Source organism: Coregonus clupeaformis, chromosome 10, assembly GCF_020615455.1.
Source record: "Coregonus clupeaformis isolate EN_2021a chromosome 10, ASM2061545v1, whole genome shotgun sequence".
Classification (NCBI taxonomy): domain Eukaryota; kingdom Metazoa; phylum Chordata; class Actinopteri; order Salmoniformes; family Salmonidae; genus Coregonus; species Coregonus clupeaformis.
In genome coordinates, this window is record NC_059201.1 from 5,101,610 (window position 1) to 5,122,015 (window position 20,406).

The 20,406-nt window shown below is 45.2% G+C and overlaps 1 protein-coding gene across 1 annotated transcript in view; it reads right to left on the reverse strand.

Annotated features, from left to right (window-relative positions):
- The window catches only part of LOC121575737 (inositol hexakisphosphate kinase 1), a 58,986-nt gene that overhangs the window by 30,085 nt on the left and 8,495 nt on the right, over window positions 1-20,406 (reverse strand). Inside the window, exons 2-3 of the mRNA XM_041889037.2 lie at window positions 14,742-14,940; window positions 6,432-6,613 (exon numbers count right to left, since the gene is read on the reverse strand). Coding sequence (XP_041744971.2) covers window positions 6,432-6,613; window positions 14,742-14,940 — 381 coding nt within the window. The remainder of the gene's footprint in view (window positions 1-6,431; window positions 6,614-14,741; window positions 14,941-20,406) is intronic.

A 20,406-nucleotide genomic window follows, 5' to 3' on the forward strand; every position in this document is an offset into this window, starting at 1 on the left:
CAGTAGGGGAGAACCTGACACTACTTTGACAGTAGGGGAGAACCTGACAGTAGGGGGAAAAACCTGACACTACTTTGACAGTAGGGGGAGAACCTGACAGTAGGGGAGAACCTGACACTACTTTGACAGTAGGGGGAGAACCTGACACTACTTTGACAGTAGGGGGAGAACCTGACAGTAGGGGGTGAACCGGACACTACTTTGACAGTAGGGGAGAACCTGACACTACTTTGACAGTAGGGGAGAACCTGACACTACTTTGACAGTAGGGGAGAACCTGACAGTAGGGAACCTGACACTACTTTGACAGTAGGGGTAGAACCTGACACTACTTTGACAGTAGGGGAGAACCTGACACTACTTTGACAGTAGGGGGAGAACCTGACACTACTTTGACAGTAGGGGTAGAACCTGACACTACTTTGACAGTAGGGGTAGAACCTGACACTACTTTGACAGTAGGGTGCAGTAGGGAGAACCTGACACTACTTTGACAGTAGGGGAGAACCTGACACTACTTTGACAGTAGGGGGAGAACCTGACACTACTTTGACAGTAGGGAAGAACCTGACACTACTTTGACAGTAGGGGGAGAACCTGACAGTAGGGGAGAACCTGACACTACTTTGACAGTAGGGGGAGAACCTGACACTACTTTGACAGTAGGGGGAGATCCTGACACTACTTTGACAGTAGGGGGAGATCCTGACACTACTTTGACAGTAGGGGTGAACCGGACACTACTTTGACAGTAGGGGAGAACCTGACACTACTTTGACAGTAGGGGAGAACCTGACACTACTTTGACAGTAGGGGGAGAACCTGACAGTAGGGGGAGAACCTGACACTACTTTGACAGTAGGGGGAGAACATGACACTACTTTGACAGTAGGGGAGAACCTGACACTACTTTGACAGTAGGGGGAGAACCTGACACTACTTTGACAGTAGGGGAGAACCTGACACTACTTTGACAGTAGGGGGAGAACCTGACAGTAGGGGAGAACCTGACAGTACTTTGACAGTAGGAGAGAACCTGACACTACTTTGACAGTAGGGGAGAACCTGACACTACTTTGACAGTAGGGGGAGAACATGACACTACTTTGACAGTAGGGGGAGATCCTGACACTACTTTGACAGTAGGGGTGAACCTGACACTACTTTGACAGTAGGGGGAGAACCTGACACTACTTTGACAGTAGGGGGAGAACCTGACACTACTTTGACAGTAGGGGGAGAACCTGACACTACTTTGACAGTAGGGGGAGAACCTGACAGTAGACACTACTTTGACAGTAGGGGGACCGACAGTAGGGGAGAACATGACACTACTTTGACAGTAGGGGGAGAACCTGACACTACTTTGACAGTAGGGGAGAACCTGACAGTAGGGGGAGAACATGACACTACTTTGACAGTAGGGGGAGAACCTGACAGTAGGGGAGAACATGACACTACTTTGACAGTAGGGGGAGAACCTGACAGTAGGGGAGAACATGACACTACTTTGACAGTAGGGGGAGAACCTGACACTACTTTGACAGTAGGGGGAGAACCTGACAGTAGGGGAGAACATGACACTACTTTGACAGTAGGGGAGAACCTGACACTACTTTGACAGCAGGGGAAAACCTGACACTACTTTGACAGTAGGGGAGAACATGACACTATTTTGACAGTAGGGGAGAACCTGACAGTAGGGGAGAACATGACACTACTTTGACAGTAGGGGGAGAACCTGACACTACTTTGACAGTAGGGGGAGAACCTGACAGTAGGGGAGAACATGACACTACTTTGACAGTAGGGGAGAACCTGACACTACTTTGACAGTAGGGGGAGAACCTGACAGTACTTTGACAGTAGGGGGAGAACCTGACAGTACTTTGACAGTAGGGGGAGAACCTGACACTACTTTGACAGTAGGGGGAGAACCTGACACTACTTTGACAGTAGGGGGAGAACCTGACACTACTTTGACAGTAGGGGGAGAACCTGACACTACTTTGACAGTAGGGGGAGAACCTGACACTACTTTGACAGTAGGGGGAGAACCTGACACTACTTTGACAGTAGGGGGAGAACCTGACACTACTTTGACAGTAGGGGGAGAACCTGACAGTAGGGGGAGAACCTGACACTACTTTGACAGTAGGGGGAGAACCTGACAGTAGGGGAGAACCTGACACTACTTTGACAGTAGGGGGAGAACCTGACACTACTTTGACAGTAGGGGGAGAACCTGACACTACTTTGACAGTAGGGGAGAACATGACACTACTTTGACAGTAGGGGGAGAACCTGACACTACTTTGACAGTAGGGGGAGAACCTGACACTACTTTGACAGTAGGGGGAGAACCTGACACTACTTTGACAGTAGGGGAGAACCTGACAGTAGGGGAGAACCTGACACTACTTTGACAGTATGGGGAGAACCTGACACTACTTTGACAGTAGGGGGAGAACCTGACACTACTTTGACAGTAGGGGGAGAACCTGACAGTAGGGGAGAACCTGACACTACTTTGACAGTAGGGGGAGAACCTGACAGTAGGGGAGAACATGACACTACTTTGACAGTAGGGGAGAACCTGACACTACTTTGACAGTAGGGGAGAACCTGACACTACTTTGACAGTAGGGGAGAACCTGACACTACTTTGACAGTAGGGGGAGAACCTGACACTACTTTGACAGTAGGGGAGAACATGACACTACTTTGACAGTAGGGGAGAACCTGACACTATTTTGACAGTAGGGGAGAACCTGACACTAATTTGACAGTAGGGGAGAACCTGACACTACTTTGACAGTAGGGGAGAACATGACACTACTTTGACAGTAGGGGAGAACCTGACACTACTTTGACAGTAGGGGAGAACCTGACACTACTTTGACAGTAGGGGAGAACCTGACACTACTTTGACAGTAGATTTCAAGATTAAAAGTGGTAAAAGTAGTAGCCTACAATAAGGAAAAACTCCAGGTAAAAATACACTACAGTTCCTTGCAGAAGTATTCATCCCCCTTGGCGTTTTTCCTATTTTGTTGCATGACAACCTGTAATTGAAATTGATTTTTATTTGGATTTCCTGTAATGGACATACACAAAATAGTCCAAATTGGTGAAGTGAAATGAAAGAAATTCTACAAAATAAATAACGGAAATGTGGTGCGTGCATATGTATTCACCCCCTTTGCTATGAAGCCCCTAAATAAGATCTGGTGCAACCAATTACCTTCAGAAGTCACATAATTAGTTAAATAAACTCCACCTGTGTGCAATCTAAGTGTCACATGATCTGTCACTGGGCTTTACGGAAGAGTGGCCAGAAAAAAGCCATTGCTTAAAGAAAAAAATAAGCAAACACGTTTGGTGTTCGCCAAAAGGCATGTGGGAGACTCCCCAAACATATGGAAGAAGGTACTCTGGTCAGATGAGACTAAAATTGAGCTTTTTGGCCATCAACGAAAACGCCATGTCTGGCGCAAACCCAACACCTCTCATCACCCCGAGAACACCATCCCCACAGTGAAGCATGGTGGTGGCTGCATCATGCTGTGGGGATGTTTTTCATCGGCAGGGACTGGGAAACTGGTCAGAATTGAAGGAATGATGGATGGCGCTAAATACAGGGAAATTCTTGAGGGAAACCTGTTTCAGTCTTCCAGAGATTTGAGACTGGGACGGAGGTTCACCTTCCAGCAGGACAATGACCCTAAGCATACTGCTAAAGCAACACTCAAGTGGTTTAAGGGGAAACATTTAAATGTCTTGGAATGGCCTAGTCAAAGCCCAGACCTCAATCCAATTGAGAATCTGTGGTATGACTTAAAGATTACCAGCGGAACCCATCCAACTTGAAGGAGCTGGAGCAGTTTTGCCTTGAATAATGGGCAAAAATCCCAGTGGCTAGATGTGCCAATCTTATAGAGACATACCCCAAGAGACTTGCAGCTGTAATTGCTGCAAAAGGTGGCTCTACAAAGTATTGACTTTTGGGGGGGTGAATAGTTATGCACGCTCAAGTTCTCTGTTTTTTTTGTCTTATTTCTTGCTTGTTTCACAATAAAAAAATATTTTGCATCTTCAAAGTGGTAGGCATGTTGTGTAAATCAAAATGATACAAACCCCCAAAAAATAAAATTTAATTCCAGGTTGTAAGGCAACAAAATAGGAAAAACGCCAAGGGGGGGTGAATACTTTCGCAAGCCACTGTATCTAATCCTTGGCCTATATCCTAATCTGACTTTGGTGCAAGTCATGTTGTTCTTCACATTACCGTCTCTGGTAAACACACACTATATCAAATCAAATGTACGTTTAAATTATGTAAATGTAAAATTTGTCACATGCACAGGATACAGAAGGTGTAAACGGTACAGTGAAATGGTCACTTGCATAGTAGCAATATCAAAAACAGAAAGTGTCCAGATAAAAAATATTGTATAAATATTGTATAATTATTAGATGATGTGTATCCGGACACACTTGTCTAAATTGATGGGTCATGTGAAGGAAATGCTATAACCACATCTAGCTACGTGGACGGGTCACTATTGTCTAGACATGTACACATGTTCATGAAATACAATAGATGGCCGTAATCACCCCCAGACACACCTGGCTAACTTGATGGGTCATGTAATCATCTGGCGAAGTGGAGTCTTTTGTTTAGACATGTAGCTAGCTAGCTAAACAATGAACCCGCATAATCCCAACTCATACTACAACCAATACAAACATTGTCATAGCTGTAGTATGAATCTGCAGTTAGCTAATGCTAACCAACTAGGTTCTACAGTAGCTAGCTAACATTAGGCTATAACTAGCAATGCAAATAGTTTTTCTGATTCGAATAATATTACTACATTGATCATTCATGTAACATTAGCTAGCGAGCCAGCAAGCTAACGTTCACTAGCTAGCTAAAAGTACGCTTTGACTTGCAATGAAATTTTTTGGGGGACAAAATTATAAAGTTATATCTGAAGTAGCTATACTCTTACCCGTATACATGGATGAACGCTTCACGGCAGACTGGAGCCATTTAACTCCGTTTTGTTTGTAGCTACATCTTGTTTGGCCAGCGTTATGTCAAGTCACTCCAGTTCACACTGACCGTGGCGTGTGCAGAAAGTAGCCCATCACTTTTTCCAACTGATCTGTCGATAGCGGCTGCTAAATTCAGGGCATCAATGTTGATGAGAAAAGTAGCAAAACTTTTGTAGTTCTCGATGGCTAACATTATATCTTTCAAAAACGGCGTGGTGAAAGGACTATCAACACATACTGAACAGCTCACGTTATAGACAGAAGCATGCTACAATCCAAATTCATCTCCCGGCATGTCCAGCCCATCCATTATCTCAGCCAATCATGGCTAGCGGGAAGGTATTTTCCCGTGGCTAAAACAACTAGGCTCGTAATTTTATATTTTTTATATTTACGGATGGAATACAAGTTTGTTATTAAGGCACATGAAAGTTCACGTTCCAGAAGGCATTTCTGCCAAAAAAAAACGCATCTTGATGATAAATAAATGTTTACGTTCAAATGCCTCTCCTGTGAAGTAGTGATGTGTGACACACGCCTAGTTTTCTGAAAACGGGTCACATTTCGGCTGCACAGTGTACTACTACCAGAGACCTGATCAAAAGTAGAGCACTATACAGAGAATAGGGTACCATTTGGGACGGGTAGGTCGCTCCGAGAACTGCCCCTTTTCCCACAGGCTATTCTGACAGGTCAGAGCATGAGAGCATTCCAGGGGTGTGTTGTTAATGACAGCAGTGTTGCAACACTAACCTTGACCAACGCCTTCCTGAGGTAATGAAGACAGTGTTGCAACACTAACCTTGACCAACGCCTTCCTGAGGTAATGAAGACAGTGTTCATGTTGACCCAGTCACCTTTCCTCTGTTTATCACCCTGCCTGTCTATCTGGTTAGGGTACCTGTGAACAGAGAACTGAATCAACTAATCAATGAGGAAAACAGTCTGTCCCAGGCACCTCATCATGGATAGTGTTTAACTTGACCTGGTCAACTCCCCTGGTAGTACTTTCCCTCTGTTTATTTAACTTTTAACCCTTTCTATCTAACTGGTTAGGCAATGTGCACATGGAAGACTGATCTATTCCTCATTGGTTGACTCAGTCAGTCAGTCAGTCAGTCAGTTAGTCAGTCAGTCAGTCAGTCAGTCAGTCAGTCAGTCAGTCAGTCAGTCAGTCAGTCAGTCCCAGACACCTCATGAAGTTCGATGGTGATCAATAAAGAAAAGATCACCTCATTATTAGGAGCATAGATTGATTGTGTATCCCGTTTTTCGACATTGACCCATTAGGACATTCCTAGTATGTGATTCTGCTGAGCTTCCAACAGCACTCCTGTCTCTGTCTCATCGGCCTGAGGAAAAGGGGATACTGTAGAGCTTCCTGTCCTTGGACTCTGATCTCATGCGGCTGAGCTGCTGCCTGTGGCAACGGAGGCTCCAGGGGTTGTGGCTGATCTTCTCTGAGACCAGGCCGCTGTTATTATCCAGCATCTGGAAGGGAACATCACTGTAGATCTGGAGCTCTAGACGAGGACTCTTCAGCTCCTGGAGACTGGAGGGAGAGGACACGGGGACAACAGGGTTAACAGAGGAGAGAGGGCACATGTTAACAAACAGGTTAACAAACAGGTTAACTAACAGGTTAACTAACAGGTTAACTAACAGGTTAACTAACAGGTTAACTAGAGCACCACAACATGTCACTGTGGATCTGGAGCTCCGGACGAGGACTCTTCAGGAGACCGGACGGGGAGGACAACCAAAGATGATCTATTATATTGACAAGATAGTCGAGTGATCGCTCTAACAATGGAAATACATGTCCTCAAAGATGAAAGGAAGGCGGGAGGAGGCGAGATCAGGTAGGACCATTCTAGCCAATGAGAGGGCAGATAGGCGTGAACAACAGGCACAACTAAGTCGTTTTTTTTTCTCAAAGTTGCCGGAATGCCACGTGCATCCACTTACATCAGTACATTTGTAACAGCCTAAACATGACAAAACTTCTATTCGATCAAACACTTTCTCATAGACCTCCATACAAAAAAATCCCCACTTGGCCTGCTTATCTAACGTGGACAGATTCTTGTGGAGTAAATCCTCTCTGGGACAACACACAACGAAAGGTCAACTAATGCAAAACACAGTTTCATTCTAAATCCTTCTGGATTCACCATGTTTTAAGGTCAACTAAACTAACCCAGGGCATGAAAACATAAAACACAGCAAGGGCACCACAGGGTCAACTAGCCAAAGGAGGGCACCAAAACATCAGCAAATCATTTAGCAACATAAAGGAGAGGAGAACTAACACATGGTTCTACAGGGTTTTCTCTGGATCAAAAAGGGGCTTAGGTGGTGGGCGTGGTAACGGTCGGCGCGGCTGAATTTTAGAGGACATTTTAGAGGCCCCGATCTTGGCGGTGGAAATAACCTTTTACATCTTTAAGCACATTTCCTGCAATTCTACACTTTTTTTCCATGGAGCTGAGAAAAAATGTTGCCGTTTGAAAGCTAATTTCCTGCGATTCTACATATTCTGCCATAGAGCTGAGAGAAAATGTTGCAGTTTCAAAGCAAATATCCTGAAATTCTATTTATTTTGCCATGCTGTGATGCTAATGCTAATGCTGTGATCTTTTGCTCAACCAAATTCAAAACCAATACTGCTAAATTAATTGTTTTGGTCATTTTTTAATTCTCCCTGACTTTTATTTTGGAGATTGTTAGTTCTCAAATATTATAAAAAATTATATATTTCCATTATCTCTTCTACATACTTTATATCTGGTTTTAGTCGTTTAAGTTTACACTAAGCGTTTTTCCATCCCAAACATTTATAAACAAATTATTTACACTGTTTGGACTTAGGTGGCCCGATAAAACTCAAGGATTTAAATGGCAGAAAAATCCCTGGTTCTACCAAAGACCCTCTACCGATTCTGCTACTTTTTTTTTTACGCTGTTCTTAACTTTTTACATAATGTCTCCGCCATCATTTCCTCATTTTGACCGAAAACAGCTTCTGGAGATCAGAACAGCGACCACTAACCAATCAATTTGGATGACAAAATGTCTACTTCAATGAGTCAGCAGCTCTGGACGTTCTGCTTACTCCGGGACCAGGCCTTGATCCCCGGGATGGACGTTCTGCTTACTCCGGACCAGGCATTGATCCCCGGGATGGACGTTCTGCTTACTCCGGGTCCAGGCATTGATCCCCGGGACTCGAAAGAGGAAGCGACGGCAAACGATTGCAGGCGAGGGGACATCCTGACGAGACTACGTTGGCGAGCAAATAAACCGCCTCTACCCTCCGTTCTGTTGGCGAACGTACAGTCACTAGAGAACTAACTGGACGAGCTCCGTTCCAGACTATCCTATCAATGGGACCTGAAGAACTGTAATATCCTGTTTCTCAGAGTCGTGGCTGACCAAGGACATGGATAATCTACATCTGGCTGGTTTTTCTATGACTGGAGGGCAGCCTCAGGTAAGATGAGGGGGGAGGGGTGGGTCTCTTTGTTAACAATAGCTGGTGAACGATCTCTAATGCTAAGGACGTCTTAAGTTTTTGCTCGCCTGAGTTGGAATACCCCATGATAAGCTGCAGACCATTCTATATAGTAGGGATAGGCATTTGACATACTTGACTGTTTGAGTACTCGCATGATGTATTTTTTGAGTACTCAGAATTATATTTTTGAACACAAGGCCCGCACTGGAAAAAAATATGTGCGCTTTATCTATATGCCAACAGTGCACAATAATGACCTAATTTATCATAACCATTATAGATAACAAATCCTAATTGCTAAATTGGCTCATATACAGTACCAGTCAAAAGTTTGGACACACCTACTCATTCCAGGGTTTTTCTTTATTTGTACTATTTTCTATATTGTAGAATAATAGTGAAGACATCAAAACTATGAAATAACACATATGGAATCATGTAGTAACCAAAAAAGTGTTTAACAATTTGAGATTCTTCAAATAGCCACCCTTTGCCTTGATGACAGCTTTGCACACTCTTGGCATTCTCTCAACCAGCTTCACCTGGAATGCTTTTCCAACAGTCTTGAAGGAGTTCGCACATATGCTGAGCACTTGTTGGCTGCTTTTCCTTCACTCTGCGGTCCGACTCATCCCAAACCATCTCAATTGGGTTGAGGTCGGGGGATTGTGGAGACCAGGTCATCTGATGCAGCACTCCATCACTCTCCTTCTTGGTGAAATAGCCCTTACACAGCCTGGAGGTGTGTTGGTCATTGTCCTGTTGAAAAACTAATGATAGTCCCACTAAGCCCAAACCAGATGGGATGGCGTATCGCTGCAGAATGCTATGGTAGCCATGCTGGTTAAGTGTGCCGTGAATTCTAAATAAATCACAGACAGTGTCACCAGCAAAGCACCCCCACACCATAACACTTCCTCCTCCATGCTTTACGGAGATCATCCATTCACCCACAAAGTGTCTCACAAAGACACGGCGGTTGGAACCAAAACATCTCAAATTAGGACTCCAGACCAAAGGACACATTTCCACCGGTCTAATGTCCATTGCTCGTGTTTCTTGGCCCAAGCAGGTCTCTTCTTCTTATCGGTGTCCTTTTAGTAGTAGTTTCTTTGCAGCAATTCAACCATGAAGGCCTGATTCACATAGTCCCCTCTGAACAGTTGATGTTGAGATGTGTCTGTTACTTGAACTCTGTGAAGCATTTATTTGGGCTGCAATTTCTGAGGCTGGTAACTCTAATGAACTTATCCTCTGCAGCAGAGGTAACTCTGGGTCTTCCATTCCTGTGGTGGTCCTCATGAGAGCCAGTTTCATCATAGCGTTTGATAGTCTTTGCGACTGCACTTTGAAAGTTCTTGAAATGTTCCGTATTGACTGACCTTCATGTCTTGAAGTAATGATGGACTGTTGTTTCTCTTTGCTTATTTGAGCTGTTCTTGCCATAATATGGACTTGGTCTTTTACCAAATAGGGCTATCTTCTGTATACCACCCCTACGTTGTCACAACACAACTGATTGGCTCAAACGCATTAAGAAGGAAAGAAATTCCACAAATGAATTTTTAAGAAGGCACACCTGTTAATTGAAATGCATTCCAGGTGACTACCTCATGATGCTGGTTGAGAGAATGCCAAGAGTGTGCAAAGCTGTCATCAAGGCAAAGGTTGGCTATTTGATATATAAAATACATTTTGATTTGTTTAACACTTTTTTGGTTACTACATGATTCCATATGTGTTATTTCATAGTTTTGATGTCTTCACTATCATTCTACATTGTAAAAAAATAGTAAAAAATAAAGAAAAACCCTTGAATGGGTAGGTGTGTCCAAACTTTTGACTGGTAGTGTATGTCAGTGAATGATGTAGCTTTCAAGAGAGGAATTGTACGTTTCAAGCAGACCACCATAGTCCCTGTGCCCAAGAACGCCAAGGTATACTGTCTAAATGACTATCGCTCCATAGCACTCACATCTGAAGACATGAAGTGCTTTGAAAGGCTGGTTATGGCACACATTAACTCCACCATCCCAGACACCCTAGACCCACTCCAATTTGCATACCGCCCCAACAGATCCATAGACGAATCAATCTCAATTGCACTCCACACTGCCCTCTCCCACCTAGAGGAACACCTATGTAAGAATGCTGTTCATCAACTACAGCTCAGCGTTCAACACCATAGTCCCCTCCAAGCTCATCACTAAGCTCAGGAGACCGGGACTGAACACCTCCCTCTGCTACTGGATCCTGGACTTCCTGATGGGACGCCCCCAGGTAGTGAGGGTAGACAACAACACATCTGCCACGCTGACCCTCAACACGGTGGTCGGATGACACGGATGCTACGCTACAGGACTCTTTTACTAGCACAGACTGGAATGTGTTCTGGGATTCATCCAATGGCATTGATCCTCAACACAGGGGCCCCTCAGGGATGCATGCTTAGTCCTCTTCTATACCCCCTGTTCAACTCCAACACTATCATTAAGTTTGCTGACGACATGACAGTGGTAAACCTGATCACCAACGACAATGAGACAGCCTATAGGGAGGAGTTCAGAGGCCTGGCCGTGCACGCCCCCTTCCACATCGACGGGGCTGTAGTGGAGCGGGTCGAGAGCTTCAAGATCCTCGGTGTCCACAACACTAAGGAATTAAGGTGGTGCACAACACCAACGCAGGATGCTGAAAAGGGCTCTCAGATTATCAAAAAGTACTACAGCTGCACCATTGAGAGCATCATGACTGGCTGCATCACCGCTTGGTATGGCAACTGCTTGGCCTCCAACCACAAGGCACTACAGAGGGTAGTACGTACAGCCCAGTACATCACTGGGGCCAAGCTCCCTGCCATCCAAGACCTCTATATTAGGCGGTATCAGAGGAAGGCCCTAAAAACTGACAAAGACTCCAGCCACCCAAGTCATAAACTGTTCTCTCTGCTACCGCACGGCAAGCGGTACCGACGCATCAGGTCTGGAACCAACAGGACCCTGACCTGCTTCTAGCCCCAAGTCATAAGACTGCTAAATAGTTAACTAAATACACTAAACAAAAATGTAAAGTGTTGTTCCCATGTTTCATGACCTGAAATAAGACGCACAAAAAACGTATTTCTCTCAAATTTTGTGCACAAATATGTTTACATCCCTGTTAGTGAGCATTTCTCCTTTGCCAAGCTAATCCATTCACCTGATATGTGGCATATCAAGAAGCTGATTAAACAGCATGATCATTACACAGGTGCACCTTGTGCCGGGGACAATAAAAGGCCACTCTAAAATGTGCAGTTTTGTCACACAACACAGTGCCACATATCTCTCAAGTTTTGAGGGAGCATGCAATTGGCATGGTGACTGCAGGAATGTCCACCAGAGCTGTTGCCAGAGGATTGAATGTTCATTTCTCTACCATAAGCCGCCTCCAATGTCATTTTAGAGAAATTAGCAGTACGTCCAACCGGCCTCAAAACCACAGACCACACATGTACTCGCGTATGTGCGAGTGGTTTGCTGATGTCAACATTGTGAACAGAGTGCCCCATGGTGGCAGTCGGGTTATGGTATGGGCAGGCATAAGCTACGGACAACGAACACAATTGCATTTTATCAATGGCAATTTGAATGCACAGAGATACCGTGACGAGATCCTGAGGCCCATTGTCGTGCCATTCATCCGCCGCCATTACCTCATGTTTCAGCATGATAATGTACACGGCCCCATGTCGCAAGGATCTGTACACAATTCCTGGAAGCTGAATATGTCCCAGTTCTTCCAGGGCCTGCAAACTCACCAGACATGTCACCCATTGAGCATGTTTGGGATGCTCTGTATCAACATGTATGACAGCGTGTTCCAGTTCCCGGCAGGTTCCAGCAACTTCGCACAGCCATTGAAGAGGAGTGGGACAACATTCCACAGGCCACAATCAACAGCCTGATCAAATCTATGCGAAGGAGATATGTATGAGGCAAATGGTGGTCACACCAGATACTGACTGGTTTTCGGATCCACGCCCCTTTTGTTTTTAAAGGTATCTGTGACCAACAGATGCATATCTGTATTCCCAGTCATGTGAAATCCATAGAATATGGCCTAATGAATTTATTTCAATTGACTGATTTTCTTCTATGAACTGTAACTCTGTCAAATCTTAGAAATTGTTTCATGTTACTGTTTATTATCTATCCTGTCACTTCACCACTACCTACATTTACATTTTAGTCATTTAGCTGCACATCGACTCTGTACTGCTACCTCATGTATACCGAGCATACCAAACATTAGGAACACCCCCTATGTCATGGAGAGAGCAGGTGTTCTTAATGATTTGTATGCTCAAGTTATATACTCAAGATACAGTACATTCGGAAAGTATTCAGAACCATTGACTTTTTCCACATTTTGTTACGTTACAGCCTTGTTCTGAAATGGATAAAATAATTTTTTCCCTCATCAATCTACACACAATACCCCATAAAGACAAAACAAAAACAGATTTGTTTGAAATGTTTGCAAATGTATTAAAAATAAAAAAACAGATACCTTATTTACATAAGTATTCAGACCATTTGCTATGAGACTCGAAATTGAGCTCAGGTGCATCCTGTTTCCATTGATCATCCTTGAGATGTTTCTACAACTTGATTGGAGTCCACCTGTGGTCAATTCAATTGATTGAACATGATTTGGAAAGGCACACACTTGTCTATATAAGGTCCCACAGTTGACAGTGCATGTCAGAGCAAAAACCAAGCCATGAGGTCGAAGGAATTGTCCGTAGAGCTCCGAGACAGGATTGTGTCGAGGCACAGATCTGGGGAAGGGTACCAAAAAATGTCTGCAGCATTGAAGGTCCCCAAGAACACAGCGGCCTCCATCCTTCTTAAATGGAAGAAGTTTGAAAACACCAAGACTCTTCCTAGAGCTGGCTGCCCGGACAAACTGAGCAATCGGGGGAGAAGGGCCTTGGTCAGGGAGGTGACCAAAAACGCCATGGTCACTCTGACAGAGCTCCAGGGTTCCTCTGTGGAGATGGGAGAACCTTCCAGAAGGACAACCATCTCTGCAGTACTCCACCAATCAGGCCTTTATGGTAGAGTGGCCAGACGGAAGCCACTCCTCAGTAAAAGGCACATGACAGCCTGCTTGTAGTTTGCCAAAAGGTACCTAAAGTCTCTCAGACCATGAAAAACAAGATTCTCTGGTCTGATGAAACCAAGATTGAACTCTTTGGCCTGAATACCAATCGTCACGTCTGGAGGAAACCTGGCACCATCCTGCACTGTATATACTCAAGTTATCGTTAATCAATGTGTACTTATAACTTTATAATGTATTTATTTATTCATTGTTGGGAAGGGCCCGTAAGTAAGTAAGCACTTCACTTTTAGTCTACCCCTGTTGTTTACCAAGCATGTGAAAAATAACATTTGATTTAATAATCAGTTATTGATTATTACATAAGCGTACACGCACACCCCTGGCTTCTCATTCATAGAAACACACACACACCCACACAGACACACACAGACACACAGACACACAGACACACGCACACCCCTGGCTTCTCATTCATGGAAACACACACACACCCACACAGACACACACAGACACACAGACACACAGACACACGCACACCCCTGGCTTCTCATTCATGGAAACACACACACACCCACACACAGACACACAGACACACAGACACACGCACACCCCTGGCTTCTCATTCATGGAAACACACACACACCCACACAGACACACACAGACACACAGACACAGACACACACAGACACACAGACACAGACACACACACACACACACACACACACACACACACACACAGACACACAGACACACGCACACCCCTGGCTTCTCATTCATTTCTCAGTGGGGATAGGGAATGGGGGCGGCCATCTTTTATCTCGCTGGTGGAAACACACACACACACACACAGACACACACACAGACACACACAGACACACAGACACACACACAGACACACACACACACACACACACACACACACACACACACACACACACACACACACACACACACACACACACACACACACACACACACACAGACACAGACACACACAGACACACACAGACACACACACGCCCCCATTCCCCACTATCCCTCCTGTTCTACTCACTTCTCAGTGCTGTCACTCTCCTGCGGTAGTCTCTCCTCCTTCATCTCTGAGGTGGAGCGGTGGAGGCTCCGTCGGGAGTGTTTCCTTCGGGGTTGATCCCTCTCCGGTAGGTCGTCGTGGCACAGGCCCTCCACGTACGGGTACGCCACCAGGTTGATGTAGCCATCTATGTCCCCCTCGAAACACACCAACACCATGCCTGGAGGAGCAAAGAGCAGGGATATAGATGGCCATAGAAAAGCAGGATTTCGGCTAGGGGATTAGGTCCGTTTCAGAAATGAATGAAGGATAAATGTCAGAAAAGCATGAATTCCTGATTAATCAGGAAGAAGCACATCCCTGAGAGAGGGAGAAATAGGAACAGAGTAATTCCAAAGGTGTGTGTATGTTTCAGTGTTGCATGGGATCAGAGAAAGACATCTATTCTATGGTACTGGGTACCACAACGTGGTAGGCACCGTGTACTAATTCAAATTCAAAGCAATTGGATACCATAAATTACATCACAGAGCAAGGTGACAATGTACTGTCAGAAACCTGACCCTTTAAAAAAAAAATGTATAGCTTTGAGATACACTATATATACAAAAGTATGTGGACACCCCTTCAAATTAGTGGATTCGGCTATTTCAGCCACACCCGTTGCTGACAGGTGTATAAAATCGAGTCTATGGAATCTCCATAGACAAACATTGGCAGTAGAATGGCCTTACTGAAGAGCTCAGTGACTCAACGTGGCACTGTCATAGGATGCCACCTTTCCAACAAGTCAGTTAGTCAAATTTCTACCCTGTTAGAGCTTCCCCGGTCAACTGTAAGTGCTGTTACTGTGAAGTGGAAACGTCTAGGAGCAACAACGGCTCAGCCGCAAAGTGGTAGGCCACACAAGCTCACAGAACGGGACCGCCGTGTGCTGCAGCGCGTAGCGTGTCAAAATAGTCTGTACTCGGTTGCAACACTCAATACCGAGTTCCAAACTGCTCTGGAAGCAACGTCAGCACAATAACTGTTCGTCTGGAGCTTCATGAAATGGGTTTCCATGGCTGAGCAGCCGCACTCAAGCTTAAGATCATCATGCGCAACGCCAAGAGTCGGCTGGAGTGGTGTAAAGCTCGCCGCCATTGGACTCTGGAGCAGTGGAAATGCGTTCTCTGGAGTGATGAATCACACTTCACCATCTGGCAGTGCCAACTGTAATGTTTGGTGGAGGAGGAATAATGGTCTGGGGCTGTTTTTCATGGTTCGGGCTAGGCCCCTTAGTTCCAGTGAAGGGAAATCAACACTACAGCATACAACGACATTCTAGACGATTCTGTGCTTCCAACTTTGTGGCAACAGTTTGGGGAAGGCCCTTTCCTGTTTTAGCATGACAATTCCCCTGTGCACTAAGCGAGGTCCATACAGAAAAAACAACAAAATTGGATGTTCTAAGTCCACAACAATGCTTAAACCACATCATTAGACAACTTTTGAGGTCTGGGGAAGAAAATACAATATATATATATTTTGGAGGGTATAGTTTCCTCAAGAAACTGGTGTTTGGCAGGCGGTTTCTGTTCTGCATGCGCAATAGTACAGTTTGCAAAATAAAACACCACTCGATTGATACAAATCATCATGATATCATATAATTCTGCCAGGTAAGCCTAGTTTTGCAGTTAGCATTTAATTTGTAAAGTTTAACGGGAAAGCCTTTAGAAATGACTGTTTCGGCATCGCTAACTGGCTACACAAAGTGGTAGACACAGGCATTCCCATGTCGTTACGTCTTCAGATAGTTGCAAGAAATACAAAATCACTGATGTTTTTCTCTAGGTCACTCGGAAACAACTGCCTAGTGAAGCCTATCATTACAACTATTATTATCTGGGTCATATTTTGTCCTGGTCGCACCTGGTGCTCCCCCCCAGAAAAAAACACAAATGTGAGGTCACACAGCAAAAAATCTAGGAGCATATGCGACCAAAATGGTCACACTTTAGATCCCTGGTTATAGGAGGTTGAGGTGATATCATCTCAAGCAGTCCGTCTGTCACGACGTAAGGGTTTGGAAGAGGTTGACGGAGTGAGAGAGAGAGAGAAGAAAGAGAGAGATTACAATTACAATTAGAGGCATTTGTGTGAACAGTAACCTGGGGAAGGTTTTCTGAAGTATTATAACATGTAAGAGGTCTAAATGTCCTTAATAATATAATAATGTCTTGAGTAAAAGCCAAATTGGATTCATACCAAAACGACCGATCACATTTCCACCCCCTGATAGATAAACACGTCCACCACAATAAGACCAGAATGCACGCTGGCTTTATCGACTTCCAAAAACCATTTCATTCTATTTGGCATACAGGACTGTTCTACAAAGTTATTGAAAGTGGTGTAGGGGGTCAAACGTATGAAATAATTAAATTACGTGCAAAACGTGCAGCATCAAAATTGGGAAGAAAATAACATATTTTTTTAAGCAGGGGTGTGGCCTTCGCCAGGGTTGCAATCTGGGCCCCGCGCTCTTCAATATTTACATCAACGAATTGGCCACTATTCTAGAAACATCCTCAGCCCCTGGTGTTAGTCTCCACAATTCAGAGGTTAAATGCCTGCTCTTGGCAGATGCCCTGTGCCTGCTGTCACCCACAGCACGTGGCCTACAGCAGAGCCTGGACCTGCTAGAGCAGTACTGACAGACCTGGGCCCTGGCAGTAAACCCACAGCACATGGCCTACAGCAGAGCCTGGACCTGCTAGAGCAGTACTGACAGACCTGGGCCCTGGCAGTAAACCCACAGCACATGGCCTACAGCAGAGCCTGGACCTGCTAGAGCAGTACTGACAGACCTGGGCCCTGGCAGTAAACCCACAGCACATGGCCTACAGCAGAGCCTGGACCTGCTAGAGCAGTACTGACAGACCTGGGCCCTGGCAGTAAACCCACAGCACATGGCCTACAGCAGAGCCTGGACCTGCTAGAGCAGTACTGACAGACCTGGGCCCTGGCAGTAAACCCAGAGCACATGGCCTACAGCAGAGCCTGGACCTGCTAGAGCAGTACTGACAGACCTGGGCCCTGGCAGTAAACCCACAGCACATGGCCTACAGCAGAGCCTGGACCTGCTAGAGCAGTACTGTCAGACCTGGGCCCTGGCAGTAAACCCACAGCACATGGCCTACAGCAGAGCCTGGACCTGCTAGAGCAGTACTGACAGACCTGGGCCCTGGCAGTAAACCCACAGCACATGGCCTACAGCAGAGCCTGGACCTGCTAGAGCAGTACTGTCAGACCTGGGCCCTGGCAGTAAACCCACAGCACATGGCCTACAGCAGAGCCTGGACCTGCTAGAGCAGTACTGACAGACCTGGGCCCTGGCAGTAAACCCACAGCACATGGCCTACAGCAGAGCCTGGACCTGCTAGAGCAGTACTGTCAGACCTGGGCCCTGGCAGTAAACCCACAGCACATGGCCTACGGCAGAGCCTGGACCTGCTAGAGCAGTACTGACAGACCTGGGCCCTGGCAGTAAACCCACAGCACATGGCCTACGGCAGAGCCTGGACCTGCTAGAGCAGTACTGACAGACCTGGGCCCTGGCAGTAAACCCACAGCACATGGCCTACAGCAGAGCCTGGACCTGCTAGAGCAGTACTGACAGACCTGGGCCCTGGCAGTAAACCCCAAAAATACTAAAATAATGATTTTCCAGAGAAGATCCAGATCTCAGGGAATTAGACCAAAGTTCTCAATTGGTACAAAATGTATAGAGTACTGCACACACTACAATTACTTAGGTTTAAAAATAAGCTCAACTGGACACCTTTATGATGCAGTGAATGAACTGAGAGAGAAAACATGCAGGGCAGTCTATTAAAATGTGTCTAAAACTAAATTAATGTGTCATTGAACCAATTGCACTTTATGGCAGCGAGGTGTGGGGTCCACTTGCAATACAAGATTTCACCCTATGGGACAAACACCCCAATGCAATCCTGCATGCAGAGTTCTGTAAGATTCTCTTGCATGTCCAGAGGAAAACTACAAACAATGCATGCAGGGCAGAATTAGGCCAATATCCACCAATAATAAAAACTCAAAAAAGAGCAGTTCAGTTTTTTTATACAGTGACCCCCCTCTCATATCATTACCAAGCCCTGCAATGCCAAGAGTTGAGCAAAGAAAATAGTCCCCTCATCCAGCTAGTAATGGGGTTGAGTTCACAAACCTGTTCTACCAACATGCTGACCGCAACGCGCACGTGGCAAAATAAATGTACACATACATGTTATTAAATCATTGCACCCACACTGCTCGCGGGCGTCTGCCTGGCCAGGCGCTAAAATAGAACTGGGTTCTATTTGTGACGCTCGACAAGTCCTCATTGTTTTTTTAAGAGCATCTACCCACGTGGGCGATTGAAAGACACACTCCAGTCCAGTTGGTGGTGGTAATGCACCTTTTAAAGTTGGTTGCCAAACGCAATATAACGTCCAAAGAAGAAGAAGAAGAAGCCAGAAGGAAGAAAGATTACTAGAAACAAACTCAGTTTAACCTTTTATCTGTGGATTCATTGTTGGAGTAGAGGACCTTGTGCATTTCAGGTAAAATAACAACCCAAAGTTTATATCCCAGGAAAAATGTGTTAGCAAAGCTAAATTGCCATAAATGTTAAATGCTTTTCGACCTGTCCCCAAGTTAATATAGTCGGTTCAGAGTTCGTTTTGATATTTCAACCTGAGTGTCCTGATCGCGTCTGGTGTGGGAGGAAAAAATCTACATTCGCACGATGGGGCACAGTCGGTCAGCGTGTGAAACACTGAAGCCTTAGGACCAGAACATCCAATCAATCAGAATAAACCAAATTACAACACAGTCAAAACAAAACTACATGACCTATTGGGAACACAAACACCAAGCAAAATGCAATGCTATCTGGCCCTAAATCGACAGTACACCGTGGCTAACTATTTGACCATGGTTACTGATCAAAACCTTAGAAAAACCTTGACATATTACAGGCTCAGTGAGCCCAGCCTTGCCATTGAGAAGGGTAGACACAGGAAAACCTGGCTTCCTGTAGAGGAAAGGCTGTGCAACCACTGCACCACAGCAGAACCTGAGACAGAGCTGCATTTCCTGACAAAATGTCAAAAATATAAACATTCGTAAGTGTCATTTCCGCAAATTTGAAACAGTTTTTCAAGGTTTCAAAGACCTCTCTGATGAGAATAGGCTACCCGTCCTGTTGGGGGAGGACTCAGAGAGCTGTGGGTTGGCAGAGCACTACATTGCTGCCTGCCATAAGATGAGGGACAGTGTCTGACGGACCAACCGACCTGCACATGTCCTCTACGCCATTGTTATATTCCATTGTGTGGTTCTTTTGACCCTTGATTATTGCTGTTTGTCCCGTTGACAATCTTCATTATTATTATCATCATTTTATTTATGTTAATATAGTAAATTAAATCACTTCATTTCCGACGTACGCTTTGGCGATATGTACATTGTTAAGTCATGCCAATGAAGCAAATTGAATTGGAATTGAATTGAGAGAGAAGCAGGGCAGTAGTGGGTAAATGCTCCTAGCCCTCTCGTGTCCTGCTGACTCTTCCAGATGGATGGTTGGATGGTTGAATGGATGGATAGATATTAGCAGTTAAGGCTTTTAGAGCGCTCT